Here is an 18,002-nt window from a genome sequence, read left to right as displayed (position 1 = left end):
CAGGTGGTGCTGTTGCACCCTCATTGCCCATTGGAGGCTTTTGCAGCTTTTTCTTTTAAGCATTCTTTCAGCATTTGTTGTCAACAACTCCTGATTTAATCAGAACCATCAAAGCGCCCAGAATTGCAGATACTAGAGGAAGGGGGTGATGGGTTTAGATGTTTAGAAGTCTCATTTGTTCTGAGAAGTGAGCCAGTAAACCACAGAAGAAGACACGCGTCCCTGCAGAGATTTCACTCCAGTCATTTTCAGTCCTTTGCTCATTTCTTTTCCTTCCTGTCACAGCAGAGAAAAGCGCTGCCATGTTGGGTTTCTGCCACTGCCGGGTCGCCCTAATGGACTGAGCTCAATCGCGTTTCCAATTTTGTGACAAAAACAAAACTGTGTTTGGTGCGAGACCGTGAAGGGCAGAGGAAGTGGGTTTTATTTTCATTTTCCAGATTTCAGACGCATTACTGACCAACATTCCTCTGGCAGTCCTCTCTTTGTTCAGGCGCTGCTGCGACACGTGTCTGACCGACTCATCGCCGCGGCGCCGCCACCTGTTCGTAGCTCCCTCATTCATCCCATTGAACATCTTGGCAATCCAAACAAACCTGCCGGCACTCCTCTGAGGGCTCCCGGATGATGGAATTATTATTATTCAGTGCTTATTTGTCAACAGGGCAGAGTTTTGCACCTTTTGACCTTTTCTTTACCTCATAATAACTTGACTCGTCTCCTAAAGTGCCCTCTGAAGTCACTTATTAGGGCTGACTGGATCAATTCTGATACTATTTATTCTGGTCTCCTCCCCCCCCAGAGGAGGCGGCTGCTAATCCTCTGTTTGGAATGTAACTCTTCAGATTTTTCTTTCTTCATTAGGCTCTAATTACTCCCTGTCGATTAATTATTCCCGATGATGAAAAAGCTCCGGAGACTCTGTAACCACTGTTTGCTGAGGAAAAAAAAAATCCTCATCGTTCTCCAGTGCTCACGCACCCAAAAAGGCCTCTGAAGACTCCGGCAGGAGGATGACGCCGACTGTTTTTTAATGAGGCAGCTTTTTAGGCTTCCTCAGGCCTGTTGTCACAGTCTGGGATCAGGAGGGCCGAAGCTGTGACATAATTAGGAGAAATGCTCCGAAATTTCTCTTGGAATTGAAAGAAATGTCAGCATTTACCTCCACACAGCGATGCGATGAGCTGCGATGAGATAAGGACGCACCCCCACATCTGAAAGAATGTGGGAGGAAATATGGAGCCACACTCATCAAAACGTAGGTTTTATTTAACTTAATGTCAGAAAGTTCAACAACATGGAGGCTTTTTTGCCCTCTGTTTGCTGATGAAGCTTATTTCCAGAGCAACAGTCATCAAAACAGGCAGATTAGTCGACGGGGAGACGGCCGAATGCTGATGTCCCCGAACTCTTTAACAACGCCTCCGTTCTGACGTTTCCCAGAGAAATGATCCGCTTTGAGTCGTTCACGGAGGAGCCGGTAATTAAAGGAAGTACAGTGATGAACTGCCTCCCCCTGGACGCTCCCACATTAGTCACTGCTACGGTTCTCCCGTGGGGGCGGGGGCGGGGGGGTGTTACTGTACATGTGACCGACTTCTGAACGTGCTCCGCAGCGCTCTCGCACACTCCGCCAGTTAATTGGCCCATTTCTTTTTGGTGTCTAATTATATGTTTGTACAGAACATTAAATTCTCGTTTGCGCGGGGGCTGATTTATTTATTCAGCCTCTCCGTCTTGAAGCTGGTTCTCTGTTGAATATGGGGGGGGGTGGCGATAGGTTCGGCCTCCCAAAGCATCACGGAGGCGGGTGCTTTGGATAGCAGAGTTCTAATCGGACCGGTGCTCGGGGAGTGTCGGCCTTTGGCGTGAGTTGAAGGCTCGCTCCGGGGCCCCCGGGGGTCAGGAGGTCGGTGGGCATCTAAAGAGCCGCAGCTCCCGGGCTTTGAAACGTGTCGCTCCTGCCGACCGGCTCCACCTCCTCTGAAGCTTTTGTGACGGGGAGCCGCTCGCCCCCGACAAGGCGATGAATGAATTCATGGCGCGGACCGTGAGGGACGGGATGAATGGCGGAACAAAGAAGCAGACAGAGGAATCAGCAGTTTGGATGTCGCTCTCTGAAGACACGTCCAGGGTTTGTTTGCCGCTTTAAAAAGGCAACTAGGAGGCAGACGAGTGTGCAGAACCCTTCCGAGGCCGCCCGGGTCACCTTAATATTAATGCCAAACCCAAACTTGACTGACAGAGCACCCCCCCTCCCAGTTTCACGACATTCCCCAGCAGCAGCAGCCGTCTGTGACCCAGATATTCACACGTGAAGGCTGCCGATGTGTCATTGTCTGTTTGGTTAATTTCTCCCTTCATTAGTTCTGTTTCGGAGTTAATGGCCACAATGCTCTACCTGCTGGTGGAGCCGAACCCTCGACACCAGAGCCCTGTTGCCATCAGACCCGGGGGGGAGGGTCCTATGCAACGTGGAGCGTAGCAGAGTCATTTATTGATTCATTTTTTCAAATTCATCTCCCCGTAAACAGAACATGAAATTCTAATGTCAGAAGAAGTCAAGCAGAGGAATCTAATTAAGGTTCTGACCCGCTGTGTGGTCACATGATCACAGCGCTCACACGCAGAAATGTACTGAGCAAGTCCGCAAGCAGCTTTGAGGCTCAAAACGGAGAACATTTTCTAAAGAACCTTGTGAAGGTCCGGACCCTCTTCTGTCTGTTCTCACATATAGATTTTATTTTGGCTTGAAGGAACATTTATCTCTGGAAGTAGGACCGCTGCTGTTTCCTTTAAGGATGTCAAACTGTCTAAAGGAGGAAAGCAGCTCATCGTGCACGCCGTGCGCAGAACAAAGAGCAGCTAACCTGAATTTAGCAGCTGACTCCAGAGATTGTTGAGAGCTTCCATCACCTCTCAGTAGCTCAGGAGATAAGAAACCTGGAACTATGAGATGGAAATCTGGCTAAAATTCACATGAAATCCTCAATTCCACATAAAATATAGGGTAAAAAAACAAACTATAGAAGTTCGGGACCTGTCCTATTGCTAAATATCTTCTGAAAGAACACCTGTGTTGTTCTACTGAGACTTTTGAACAACTTTTGAGCACATCCAGATGTGCAGTCTGATGCTGGAGCTGCGAATTAACCTCAAAAAAAGAATGTAGCTGGGCTGCTGTGACCTGTAGTGGATAAAAAACCGAGTGAAGAATGAAAGATGAAGAGTCTTCTGAAGGCAAATGCTCTCAGACAGAATTCAGATGAAAGATAATGCTCACATAAAAGGGAGGAAACTTTTCCCTCTGACACAGGAAGGATAAAAACGCACTTCTCGTCTTCCTGCTGTTACGTCCTTGTTGCTCCTGAGTTGACAGCGTTGTGCTGCCTTGAATTGTGAAGCCCGTGCCAGGTCCTCAGAAAGAGAAGATTCCAGATAAAACTGGACCTTCTTGTGGCGCCGTGACCTTTCCTCTCACGTGCAGGTGCTCTGAGCCTGCGTGGCGCCCCCTGGTGGCCCGGCTTGACCTCACACAGTGGGCGGCACTTGTGCATGCAAGAAATGATCCGACAGATGTGGATTCGTGCCGAGTCGAGGCGTGATCAGCAGGGACGGACGCAGTTCATCGTCCCTGAACATTAGTTTTTCCTCCTCCTTACTGACCTTACGTGCCCGTTATGAATAATGAAAACGCTGTTGCGGAGCTGCGGATGCAAATTTCAGCGCGGCATGAGCTGAAAATGACAAAGTGTTTCCCTCCTTTAGGTTACTTTAGGAAAATGCTCAGAGTAGAGGACCAGTGCACCTGGAACTGGGGGAACACTGGGTGCAGCTTCAGGTGTCCGGAGTTACATAATTAGCATCATTTCCAACTCGTTGTTGGGTCAAATTCCACCTTACTGGCTATAAACTGACTTTTCCAAGGTCGCTGCAGTGTTTGGTCCAGGTTCTTGTCCTGTCAGACTCTCCTCCCGGTCCCCTCACAGTTTAAAAGCTCTGCTCTCCCGGGACCATCGAGCAGCAGCCTGCAGGCTCCAGCGGGGCTGCGGAACTGTAACTGACACTAGAGGTGAAGGAGAAGGTGGGGGGGGGGCTTCAGAAATGTAATCAAGATCCAAACTTGTTCTCATGGATCCAGGTGCTTCTTCCCTTTGGCCAAAACTTTGGCGCCACGGCCGAGGAGCAGGAACGGGCTCGTGTCTGGGGCCGACCTCTCGCTCCGTGGGTCCAAATCAGCTCTTTTTCCCTGGAGGCGTCCTTCAGAGGGCCTTCAGAGTGGCTGGTGGAGTCTCTATTAGTCAGATCTGCTCCCAACCACATGCAGGTGGGAGCCGCAGACGGCCAAGAACCACATATGGTGTTAATGAGTCTGAAAAATACAGAGCAGAAAATACCAGCACGGCGACTGAGTGGCTGTCGGCTCTCCTCCTGCAGGCAGCAAAAATGTCTCGGGAGAATCAAACAAATGGAACCTTTGTGGAACAACAGTGTGTGTGCTCCATTTCCCACAACTGTCAAAGAAAAAGTTTCTGCTTATTTTATTTGCTAAGACGGTCCCTGGGGGAGGGCTGCATGCTGCCTTAAAGAGAGCACCAATCAAAAGCTAATCGGCTCATGGAAATGCTGGTTTTGCCTCGTTTCCACGTCCATGTGATGGTTCTTCTGCGTGGATGGAGGAGCTCTGCAGTCCTGGTGAGCGTCAGACAGAAACAAGAACTATAAAAACCTTCAGGTGTAATAAATCCTGACGCTCTCTGGTGCACAAGGCCAAAGCAGAAGAGTTCATGCTGAGCGCAACACATGCTAATGAAGTGGGGAGACAATTAAATGGTTAAGGAACAGCCGCCGAATCTTGTTTCCAGGCAACGCTAAATGCACGTGTTACTGTTTAGCGTGGCAGAGGAGGGGAAACAACCATCCTGACAACCGCGTTGATGAGCTCAGAGTGATACCGCGCTAGGTCGCTAGGCTCTTCCTCCCTCGCTGCTTGGATCGCAACTTTGGTTGCTATAGATTTCTCAAGCTGCACGGACCCCGATAAGACTGATGGATGGGATAAACCTGTGTAGCCCTGTCACAATTAGCGGCGAATATTTTAGCACGTATTAGCCGAGACGTGGGGGACTCCTTTTAGCCATTAGCCATCACTTCGGTCTTTTATTACGGATTGTTGCTCGCGATACCAACGACTTTCGAACCACTGTGAAGTTGCACTCATGGGTAGCCGTCACCACGGCGACACAGTCCTTCAATCCCTTCACATCCCATCCCGTGGCAGCTCAGCGCCGCCGCTGCTCTTGGATGGATGTCGCACAAGCTGCTTTGGGAAAAAAAAACGGCTTGGGTTTGTTTGTGCAATCATTTGTCTGCGGGGTTTTACTGCTCTTCTCGTAGCTTTTGAGCCATCATCATCTTGGGATTATCTGGGGAGCGAGGCAGAGTTTTCCCACAGACAGCCGTTTGTTTTATTAAAAGGCTTATTTCCCCGACACGTCCGTAAGCAACTCTGTGAAAGCAGCTACAATTTATGCATAAGTCATGATTAGCTCACGCGCACGACGGCGCCGCGGCGTTTCGGTGCTGCTGCAACACAGCAAAGTTGCATCCACAAAACAACTTGCTTTAAATCTCTCTGTTCCATCACAATGACATCAGAAATCATTTTTATTGATTTGTTTTCGGGCAAGAGTCGGAAATCTGGCGCAGCGTGCTGATTCTAAACAGCTGATTACGCAACACGGGCCCCCTCCGAGACCTCGACGCCCGCGGGAGCAACGTGTGTCCACCGCATTCCCGATTATTTGGAAGGTAGTTCCCTAGCTATCGCGCATTAGCAGCGCCGACGGCGTGGCAGTGAATAATCCCGTCACTGCAGCCAGGAGAGGTCGGCGGACATGCGTTCAACACGGAGCGTTTTTTTACATCCCCGAGGGCTTCCTGGGAAGCTTCCACCATCCTAGGAGTTGGTGCCCTGCATTTTCCTCACATTTCACACATGTCAGAAGCACAAAGTAGTCCAGCAAATGTAGTTTTCGGAGTTGAAAATGAGGAATTAGCGTTCGGATCTCTTTATTTTCACTGAGATCTGCCGCTCTCTTGCTAATTGCCGTACTGAGAGCGCCTGCTTTAGTCCTCTAAATCCTTCTTTCATCGTCTGTTTGTTTTCCTCTGCTTGACATTTATAAAGCAGGCGCTATGAGGACGCCCCGAGCAGCAAAGCGGGGCTCCGTCTCCGGGACATTGCGCGGCCGCATAGCGAGGAGCTGCAGATCGCTCGCTTAAGCAGCTAACATTTCAAATGGGCAATAAAGGCAGTCGCAGTCCCCCAAGAACAATAAAAGCGGCGTTGAAGTCAGGGGTGGATGCACCCTAACGCAGGCGGATATTTCTCCGCCGCGGCAGCAGCTGCCGCATTCAGGAGCACCGGAATCAAAGGCTCTTTGATGCTGGCAGAACAAAAACCATCAAAGAGGCCTTCTTGAAATGGACAAACGATTAAAGGTGCATTTGGGGAGAAAAGGACGGCGCAGCAGCTAATTTATGGACCTAATTGTCCCGTCCGTGGGGAGCGGCTGGCGGATGATGTTTCATCTCAACAATACCTTTAATAATAAAATCCGCCTGCTTTTACCCACTCGAATTTGTTCCTGTCAACTTCCAGATGGGATCCAGAGGTAAATCAGCGCAGGGGTGTTAGCTCATCTCCATCCTTCCAGAGCGGAGGCGGGGTTGACGGCTGGGTGATGATCCCTCATGTCGGATCCATCTCACGCCCCATTCCCCTCACATGGAATAACACTGATCTGGGATTTAGCCGAGACCTTGACGTGACTGACGTCGCCTCGCCGTAATAGACGTCCAGATCCGCGCCAGACGTCGTCTCTACTTTTGCTTTGTGCTGGCGGGTTCAGGAGAGCTCTTGCTGCCTTGTGGGAATCATATATGATCCCCGGATATTAATGAAACTGAGCCGTTGACAAACACAACCGGATCGGAATACCAGTAAATCATTTGAAGGCATCTAAACACCGGACTGTTGTTGTTCTGTCAGCTGAGGTCACCGGTGTGTGTGTGTGTGTGTGTGTGTGTGTGTGTGTGTATGCATAAGCATGAAAATGTGTGCTTAGTTAGTATGCACGTCCACGGATCATCCCAGCAGGGGACGGTGTCCCTCCGCTGTAACCTCGCTGACCGTTTGCCGACTTTAGTGCAGCGAAAACAGTGGGAGCACATGAAGGGGAGGACTCTCAGCTAAGCTAGCGCCTCTAAAACCATGGTATCGGAATTTGATTTGATTTGAACTGGAGACCCCTTCGTCCGCAGTCAAGGGCTCGTCTCCATGTGCTCGTTGTGTTGGACTCAGGTGAGCGTGGACGAACCAGGACAAGAGGAGAAGCCTCCGTGCTTCCTCCGCCTCTGTCTGCTGCTTCTTCTCCGGCTCCCCGTGCACCGTGGAACAGATGCAGGTTGCATAATTACTCTTCAAGTGTGAGGAGCGCCGCCCCCGATTAATATGCGGCATCTGCTTTCTTCCGCTCGTCCTCATCAGGGAGAGTCGGGACACGGGAAACCGGCCCGGGTTGAAGCCGGAGCTTTAATCCCGTCGCGAGGAGCAACGTGAATGTTGCCAGGTTCCTCGTGAAGATGTTTTGTTTTCCTGTAGATTCAAGGATTATTCATCATGAATTAGACCCCCCCTCAGAATAAAAGTGATACTTTTCCCAGTTCTGGCCCATATAGTCGGGGTTAACCGGTTCCTCTCTGTCGCCTCTTTCTCTGTTCTGGTAGGTAACACCTGCACCATGTCGGAGTACAACCGGCTGAAGAGCACGCTGCTCAACCTGCAGCCCAAACTGCAGAACCTTGGGCAGCAGGACCGGCAGAGAGACATGGAGGAGAAGAGGACGCTGGTGGACACCATGTTCAAATACCTGGACGTGGACCAAGACGGATTGCTGGTCGGCGATGAGCTGGAAAAGGTGGGCGAGGACAAGAAGAAGAAGAAGAGCGAGCATGAATATGTATCAGCTACTGGTCTCATGCCTCTCGTGCGTGGCTCACCTGGTTGAGCACCCCATTAGCATACCTCAGATAATTAGCATTAGCATCGCCCCAAACAACTGCTCACCCGTTTTAAACTGTGTCCACGGCTGTTTCTGCTTAACTATCTCTATTAATTACATCAACCCCACATTCCGACTTGGCAATAAATCTATATTTTAAGAATTTAAAAGTCTGTTTGAACATATATTGTTCCAAAACTGTCATGGTGGCCCATCTCCTGTCACATTCCATTTGTTTTAAAATGACACGCACAGATTGCTGCCTTTTAAAAATTGAATCTGTAAAAGTTTGCTGTCCCAGTTCCACCAGCCGAAATAAATAATGAAGTTCTGAGGTCTGACAGAGCGGCTCTAGAGTATCCAACAAAAGGGTCCGATCAGGAAAAGCTGTCAGTAATTACCGCTAACACGTTGTCAGGGAATCTTTAGGATTCTCATCCTGTAGAGATCCGTGAATTCAGTTCCTCGGGGATGCTGCTTTTTCGGATCAAAGAATAAAGTTCGGTCCATCCGCACGTTCTCCCACTGGGATTAATGTGCCGTCACAGTGTTGCGCTTAAAGTTTGAAACATTCTTTTCAGGAGCCCAAGGACAGCTCCCGGATGAAGGGAGGCAGCAGAGAGCAGCGACGGTCATATCGCCCAATCTGCCGCGGCGCATGTGCACACCCGTCCCCAATCAGCTAGGAAGTGAACCGAAAGCTGCATTTTTAAAGCTGGGAGCCCAGAACCGATGGGATTAAATGGGCGCATTAGCATGAAAGCGACCGAGACGGATCAGATATCAAGTCGCGCTTCCCAATATTAAAACCGCCGAATAAATATTTAAAACTACGCAGAACAGGGTCAGCAATATCGCCTACAATAAACTCTCGGTCAGGAATTGATCAGGATTTAAGTGCTCCATTAGCGCGGCGTTCACCGCTGTTTTATGGCCAATGCAGAGATCTCTTAAGTGGGCGAGAGGTCTCACAAATTCTGTAAAAATGGAGAAGAAAGCTGGACGTTCTCCTGAAGGGAAACATTCAGGAGCCTGATGAGCTGTAAGAGTTTTTCCTCTTTGGAAGCCAGGTCTAGATTATCGCTCTTATGTTCCCACCTTTTTTCCTCCCAATTTACCCAAAATGCATCAGGGTGAGCTTAGTGTCATACGTGCAAGGTCGCACTGTCCCCTGGGTGATGTAGCCTGAGGAATCCTAAAGAGGACGGAAGGAAGCAGAATATGCAAACCAGGGAGGATTCCCATTAGATTCCTGGAATTACAGGAACTCTTGAAAGTCAGCACCATGATAAATGTGGCCTGTAACTCCTGTTTAGAAGGTGGCGTTAACCATGTGGCACCTTTTGCTGTGTGTCAGGTGTCCATGAAGGAGCACATGGAGGACAGCCTGCTGGAGTGCACCATGCAGGACCTGCTGCGGTACGACGACTACAACAACGACGGCCACCTCAGCCTGCACGAGTTCTACACAGCTTTCCGTGAGTTCCAAGTCGGTGTTTTTCCCAGCGCACAAGCCGGCGACCTTTCGGCCGAGCCTGTCCTACAACGGGTCCTTCAGCCACAGAAAAATACTTAATTGCCCTGTAGGCAGAGTGCTCAGGCCCATGATTAGAGCAATCTGGACGCACCGTAATAGCTTTTGGGATTTGGGCTGGGCAGCAGCTGAGTGGCAGGTTCATCCTTATTAAGGCCAATAATCATTATGACTCCACTGATGTTACCGTGACCTCAGAACTGGGATTGCTGTGTACCAGGAAAACCCGCCGCTCTTTTCATTTCCGGTGAAAAGAACTGAGTCAAAATGCAGAGAAAGTTCCGGCTCGTGCGTCACGCAACGGCGGTCTGAGGCTCCATGGTCCGTTAGCTTGTGCTGGTCCGTTAAGCTTTGCTGCTAACGGCTAACTATAGGCAATAACGGTCGCTGTTAGTTGAAACCGTCCTGTTACTATTGTGTCGCACTTTTCTCACCTTCCAGATGGATAACTGCGTGGCATCTATCCGAGTGCGGGTCGACCATGCGGGAGTCTTTACCATGTCCGTCAATACGTTTTATGCGGGAAGGATGGGCTGGGACACGTAAAACAAGCTATTGATCAGGCCACACTCAAGGTTAATGGTCAGCAACATCATGGGGGAGTGGTTATCTTTGAGCACCACATCTGGTGTCCTGGATAATGTGGGCACGTTAAAACATGACGGTTTCCATGCGATGTGCTCGCCAGGTGCCTCGCAGGGGGAACGTTAGCAACACGGGCACCAGTTCCATTTTTTGAGTTCAGGAGCATTTTTTTGGTTTCTTTGTTCTCAAACCTCAAAGGCAGAACCTTCCCAGCTTTTTTTTTTTTTTTTTTTTTTTGCAGATGATGATGTGATTTTAACAGCCATGGCTACATCTGACAAAACTTCAGTGGCATTAGCCACGCGCTGTCATCAAAACAAGGGCAGGGTTTATTAAATTAAACTTCTTGAATTCTACGGTTTAATCCAAAGGCTGAATATTCATATCCTCTTTGATTTGTGTAACAGCAGAACAATTATGAGCCGAGAACAGTGAGCTTCAACATGGAGGACAGTCTCAGTCGGAAATAACGGCGTAAATAAACGCCGCCGCTCCAAATGGCTTTCCATTAGCTAGCATTTATCACGGCATCACCGTGGCGCCCTTTCCTGTCCGATTCCCCTGCACCGTTATTTAACAGGAAGTAGTCTGGAGGATATGCAGCTGCCTGGCCTTGAGTGGTTGCATTAGCATTGAAACTGATAGCTTGGCAGGCTAGGGCATATCTAAAGCCTGCACATACAGTAGCGGACATACGTATGGATAGGATGGCAGAAGGTCGCAGCTCCCGTGGGGATACATATGTATGGTATCGGCTACCGCGCCGCGATAAACAGCCCACATACGCGCCGCAAATAACCTTTGTAAATGCCGGGTCGGCGGTATCTGTACTGTGAAGCAACCTGTGCGGCACGTGCGCTCATTTAATGAAGCTTCCATCAACACGACCTCATTAGCCCACGAGGCACCGGCGTTAGGAATTCAGGGGGAAAGAGAGAGAGGAGAAATATTCCAGGACTGTGGCCCGACAGTGTGGGATGTATAATTCAGAGTGTGGTGGAACCTTGCACTTCCTGTGAATTCAACAATGAAACTGCTGTAAAAACAGACAGCAACAATAATGGCAACAGAAATGAAATAGGAAATTTTTTTATCCTCCTGCCATTAATGTCAAGGTTTTCTGTCTTCTGTCATTAGTTTATTAACGTGTGATTAATGTTCTTCAGTGTACTTTTGGTTTTGTAGCAGCTGAGGAGCATATATATGGGGAATATATATATATTATATATATGTATATATTTAATCCAATTTTCACCATGTTTTTAACAATAAACAGTGTCAACAGGCTGTGAATAAGACCCGAAAATAAAAGCCTTTATGAAAATCTTCACAAAGAAGATGGGGGGGGGGGGGGGGGGGGGGGGGCTGTGAAATTTGGTGTTTATGAGTTCTACTGGATATTTTTGCCACAGAGTTTGAGGAAAAACAGCCTTTAAAGATGTTTACTGTAAAAATCCACATTTCTGTTTATTAATAATTACCAACACAATCATCAAATTTATTTGGACTGCAGTAAAACACATTAAAATACAGCAAATTAGAGAAAACAGGCTTCAAAATAACCTTGTAGCTGTTCATTAGCCAGCAGTTGCAAATCTCAGAATTAACTCTGGCAGGAAAAAACGTTTGCACCTTCTCGTCTAAATAAAGTCCAAATCGTAGCCGACCTCCATTTAACCGTGACTATTTAGTCAAATAGTTGACGTTGTAGAGCGCAACCGTTAGCGCGCCGTTAGCATCGGCCTGAGAGTGTTGAAATGTTGTTGTTGAAATCTTAAGAACCAAACCCACCCTCATTTCTTCAGCTCTACCAACACCTCCCTCCTGATGGCAGGAACGATGTTGTAGTGATTAATAATCATGTCGTCGACGTATCGTGATTCATGAAACCGCGTTCTGCTGGGACGCCGAGGGACAAACCGGTTTACGCCAGTTTCCCTGGCGCAGGAACAGTGTTCACACCCGAGAGACGCCAACACATCGCCACCTGCGCACGCACGGCTCAACGTGCATATGTTTGATTCATTCATGTAAATAAACCAATTTACAGCCTTGAAATAGCTCAGTGCGCTACGAAGATGCGAACGGGTGATGAGACACTCGGTCCAAGTCTCGGTCTCGGTCCTTTCAGCCAGCGGTCAAAACTACCAGGTGCTCCTGTTGTCACGGCAACCGCTGTTGTCCGTTTCCTGTTGCGTTAATTCCCGGCAACCCGCACGGAAGGCGTAACGGCTACGACTTCCTGTGTTGCGCTCTTACCTCAGTGTTGCGTCTGCTCCAAACTCAAACTCCGGTACTGGGACCTATTTTATAGGTCACACGGTAAATTAATAACGTAGATGAGGCAAGTTGAAGCAAAGTCGCTTCTCAGACCGTCGGAATCGCAAGAAAAAGACCCTCAAAAGTAGCTCGATCACGCCGGAATGATGTGTTCAGCTGCAATAGCTCCAGTCGGAGCGCCCCTTCCATTTTAAGGCTAATTTTTGTCGTAAGTTCTGAAGTTCCCGACGGGATATTTGGGTATTTCAGAGCGTTAAACGTGAACCTTCTCAGAGAAGACGTTTGTTGCTGTCGCGTGTTTCTTTTTTTTCCACTTGATCAGCGTCCTGTTCTGAAACGTTCGTTAAAAATCTCGTATTACATCCAGAACATCACAGGAGCATCGCCGACACGTGGCGTTTCCTCGGCGACACACTTGCAGCTCCGCCAGACATCTAATATCTTTCATAATTACACTTGCTGAACCCCCCCACTCCCCCTCATCTATCCATCTCCCCTTCATTTCCACCACTTTAATTTCATCTTTAAGTCTCTAATTAAGCACAGAGATGGAAATCCACTCTTGGCGGGGGCCCTGGGGGAGGGGGGGCGGGCTTTGAACTGGTAACCTCCCGTTCTTTTAGACTCCCACCACCACTTTTTTGCAGTTTCATCATGTCTTTTTTTTTCCTTCTCCCCCCGCCCCGCTTTTCTTTCGCAACCGGCAGCTCCCAGGGTGCTCGGGTGTGTTCTAACATCCCATAATTCAGCAGCAGCAGCCCCCCAGGCTGTTAGCGCAGCATGTGGTCTGCTTTTATCTCTCTCTGCGAACTCCCTCTCTGACGAGGAAATAATTCATTATCGCACCTCAATTGATTTGCTCCAGCTTTTACCCCCCCATACACACACACACCTAATTCTACACAAACCCTTTTAAACCTCCCCCTTTCCACAGATTTGAACATTTTCTCCGGCAACAAAGGAGATCGACACGAGGGCTTTTCGAAAATAGCATTTACCTGCAGACGCCGGCAAGGTGGCGGCGCAGCCGGATAATCCGTCACGCTTGACTCGCCTCTGTTTTTCGGGAGGAGAATTTTCCCAGAGAAACAGAGGTGGTCGGGACCCTCGATGAAGCGTTTTATCGGGAGCCTCTCCTGCGAGTGCCGAGCACCTGCTCAGACATCCCAGAGCCCACAACAGGTCGGTAGATCGAACAGGATGAAGGGGAGCGGAACCGTGTCAGGAGGAGATAGGGAGGTTTCAATCTGTAATCCTGTGTCTTCACCATCCCCCCCCACCCCCACCCCCCCCAGCCATGCTGATGTGGAGATGTAACCTCTTTGACTCCGGTCTTGGATGTCCCGGGTCTGGAACGTGTATCAGATTAGTCTCGTCGGCCACATCCGGTCCTGGTTTTGGAAGATTCTCCGTATTCTTCAGTTTGAAGGTGAAGCTCTGTTTGGATCGCCAGCTCCCAACAGCTTCAGTGTTTCCATAGCAACAAGCTTCTGTTGCTCTTGGTCCCGTCAATTAACCTTCGAGGAACCGGTTTGGGGGGGGGGGGTCACGCCCTGAACTCTGATTGTATGCAGATGATGCTCTGCTGTATTCCAGAACACTTCCGACACTCCTAAAGGAAGGATGTGAGTGAAATTGTGTCCAAATAATCTAATTTATAACAGTTTCTATTTTGAGTAACGTTCATCATATCCGACTTGGAGACGTTTTGTCCCGATATATTTAATAAAATGCAGCAACAGAATTGCTCGACTTTGCAGATGCCGGGAAAGTGCAAGAAGAAAATCTAGAATTTCTGGTGATTTTTCTAATGCTTGACAATTATTAGCATACTTAGCATTAGCAGGTGTTGAGGGTTTCATATTCAACATGGCCGCATGTCCTGGTCAGATTTTAGCTCCAACACACCGGTGGCTTGTGCTGACATTTAATGGGTCTTTTTTTAGCTACGCCTCAGTGCGCAAAGCTGCGCTTCTCTTCTCTCCTTTTGCATTCCTATCAAGGCAAACCCTGCAGGTCAGGTCCAGCTGTGGCTCCTGCGGTGCGCAGTTCCTCCGCGGGCCACTGATCTCTCTTACCCTCCTCCTCCTGAGGGCAGGGAGGGCTTTTAAAATGAGAGCGAGCACTTAGCCTGGGCTGCCAGCATGCAGCTTCGAGGTTTACAAGATGATGCATATAACAGAGGGAGAGAGATGGGGTATCAGACCTCCTCCTCTGCTTCCAAGAAGATAAAAGATTATCCAGATTGCCAGAGATCTTCTTTTCCATCAGATTAGAGGATCATTTTTAACAAGAGAGGTGTCATCTGCTAAAATTAAGTGTAGGAGCTTAACTCAGGCTGTCGGCTTGTTTCCATAAGCCACAGAGTAGAATCCTTTTTATTGGCCTTTTGGGACTTAACATGTCCATTTTAGCAACCCGGAGGGTGTAAAAATAACCTACTGCAGCTGTGTTTGAGTGTGATTTCATTTCAACCAACAATGGGTGGTGATCCAGGCGCTTTTCCACCTCAAACAAGAACTTTCAGGCCCTCGTATTGCACGAACCCTCTAAACCTCCAGAACGAAACCCAGATTGTTGACTAATCTGGTCATATTTCAGGTTTCTGCCCCGATGGGAGCTGAATGAATATTGATTACCCAGTTAACGCCGGGCTTGTTAGCAATGCTCATCCTCTGGAAACACACTGTTTGCTTCCAACACGCCCAGGTGCTGAGCAGGAACACCCAGTGCACAAATGGGGCCTGTTGTTGGCAGCCTGGTCCCACAAAATTGGCCATTACATAATACTGTGGAGGATTGTTCCATTTTACTGGCCGTGGAAGTGAGCAGTTCCAGGTGGACTCTGCTCATTTTTGGAATGATACATATCATCTTGCAGGTATTCTAGTGCCTTTTTGGGAGCATAAATTAACTCACCTCGTGTCTCACAGTAGTCTAGGGATTATTAAATTGCTATGTTAACTTTTTTTACTCTAGACTAAAACTACTCATGAGCCATCTATATCCCATGCTGGTGTCACACACCACAAGAATAGTCAAAACACTCAGCTAGCAAGATACATACCAACCACAGAGTTAGCAACCACATTTTTATGATGCTTCTTCTGTCAACCCTCTTCTGTTGTCCTCTTTAGGGCTCCGAGCTCTGAGAATGTGCAAAGCATCTGGTCCCGTTTCAATCGTGTTATCTGTCTGTGTGTTAGCTAAACCGCAATTGCAGCCAAGCTGTTAGCATGCACTTTTAATGGTTTAGCTGGACAAACGCAATAATTCCAATTTGTACTCATCATGAAAATGTTATCATTGTTTTTTAGGGAAAAAAACACTTCTGTAATTAGCTGTAGTATCAACCTGGAACATTCCAAATCATCCAGGTTTAGCTTAGGTCCGTTTCTGATGCAACATTTTATTTTAATCCATGTTTCAGTGGAATAAGGGTGAGCAGATCTCTTCAAACCCGCTCCCTGAGGCTTGTGAGTACAACGTTGGAAGGACATCTTCTGTCTCCAGCGTCTTCCTCTGTCTTCTCTCTGTGATCCAGACTCGGAGGCTGTTTGCTACCCGGTGAAGGGACCCAGCAGCAGCGCTGACACGTCGAGTCGCGGCACAGAGAGGCGCCTAAAGCAGAACGCAAGGGAAGAAACGGTGCCGGCTTAAGACCAGCAAGAGTGAGAATGAAAAAGCAGCGAGGGAAAAATGCAAGAGCAGCAACACGGCAGGATTCCCGTGTACCTGTGGAGGAGATTAAGGGTCTCCATCCAGTGATTAATGAGCTCGCTGCTGATTGCTCATCCTCATCTGCCTCCTGTGAATAATCACCAGGCCACAACTCTTAAACAGGAAGCCTCGGCGGATGAGTCGGAGAGGAGAGGAGAGGAGCCTTGTCAGAATTTGCATGCCTGGGAGGCCTGAAATCATAAACATTACAGGATTAGATGGTGGCGGTAGGACGGCGAACAACCCCGACATTAATTCGGGGTGTCACTGCACTCACGGCATTGATGATATATGTATTAATGGCTGCAGCCCCCCTGCTGAGAGCAGCTCTCATCCTGAATGCAGGGGGACACACTGAGATCATCGGTACACACTGAGCTCCCAGCGGGGGGTCCCGCTTCGCTGCATGTTCCCAGCAAACCCACCAATGTCAGTGTGTGTTCAGGGAGGACATTATCACATGCAGCCAGTACGGGGGGGGGGCATATTTCTACTCAGGGTTCAAGTTATGTGCATGTCTAACAGTCTGGCATTAATACGAAGAAGCTAGTAGCGAGTTTGGGCTGCATTAGCTCGGAACATTTCAACTCGCGCTCCTTCCCCAAAGGGTGTTCTTGTAATTGCATATCATGACCTGTGTGCAGTGGCAGCGATAGCAGCCGTGCCGCTAACGTCAGAACATGTAGCTAATCAGCTGCTCTGTAACCTGCAGATGCTAATTTGCTGTAAATAGTGGTGCGTTAGCGTTGATTTAGCATTGATTTCACAGGGTGTTGTCAGGGTTCAGCAGAACAGGAAATAAGGGAAGGATGTTTCCTGACATTCACAGTGCTGCTGTGCCCTTCGGGACGGCTTTTTCCAGAAATGCCAACAGCTACAGGCTGTGCTGCTGGAGGCTCGTTCGCTCCAGGAGTCGCCCGACTCTCAGCTCCGTTACATAAGCTAAGCAAGTTTCCTCCAGACTGGTTTCATAAAAATAACCCATCTCCATTAGATTCATTTAGATAATCCGTCAAATGGATTTAAAGGAAACGAGGCTGTTTTTGCTGCTGTTGCTAAGGGATACGTGATGTAATTCTGTACACAACAATCAGAAAAACCTACAATTTTCCCTCCTCTAAATGCCTCGCAGTTCCCGCCCAATCTCCATCTGTCACTCCGTCCTGGCCCCTGCTCCTCGCGCTCCTCCTCTCTTCCCCTCCTTCCTGTCACGACGTTCCGTGCTCCAGCTCTGATGCCTCACTCCAGCTCAGGCTCGTCTCCCGAAATTGGGATGGGACGAGTGGCGGAGCTGCAGTCTCCAGCTCGCCACATTAGTTATTCCCCAGGAGCGCTTCTACGTGCTCGGCATCAAATCCGTCCCTCCTCCCACCTCCCCTTCTCCTCCCATCTCTCCATATTCAGCTGCTCTCTTCTGCGTTCTTTGGAGCTCCTCTTTCTGCTCCTCCTTTGCAGATCTTCCTCATCCCTTTCTCAGTTTCTACCCCCCGTCTCTCCACATCTGGCCTTGCCCCCCTCTCCTCTTCGTTGTACCTCCAGAGGTGGACGCCAAACCCTCTGTACTCCCGTATCTCCGTGCACAGGCATGATTGGTCCCTGAAAGCGTAGAAGGACTGCCACTATATAGGTTTTGTTGAATGTTTAGCGGCCGCTGATTTATTTCCCTGCAGTTTATTTTGAAAAACGGAAAAAAAAAACCCTCTCAAATTCATTGGGAATCGCCTGTGCGAGACGCCGGCCGCCTCTCGCCGGGTGTATTCACGCCTGCACGGCGTGTATCTAGAGCCGACGGAGCTACGGAATGTGGGATTATGTTG

General features: G+C 48.9%; 1 protein-coding gene across 1 annotated transcript in view; it reads left to right on the top strand.

The window, feature by feature from the left end:
* The window catches only part of fstl4 (follistatin-like 4), a 92,825-nt gene that overhangs the window by 57,480 nt on the left and 17,343 nt on the right, over window positions 1-18,002 (top strand). Inside the window, exons 5-6 of the mRNA XM_011611340.2 lie at window positions 7,792-7,982; window positions 9,424-9,544. Of these exons, the coding sequence (XP_011609642.2) occupies window positions 7,792-7,982; window positions 9,424-9,544 (312 nt within the window). The remainder of the gene's footprint in view (window positions 1-7,791; window positions 7,983-9,423; window positions 9,545-18,002) is intronic.

This window comes from Takifugu rubripes, chromosome 15 (assembly GCF_901000725.2).
Source record: "Takifugu rubripes chromosome 15, fTakRub1.2, whole genome shotgun sequence".
Taxonomy (NCBI): Eukaryota; Metazoa; Chordata; class Actinopteri; order Tetraodontiformes; family Tetraodontidae; genus Takifugu; species Takifugu rubripes.
This window is presented reverse-complemented; position numbering and strand designations above follow the sequence as displayed.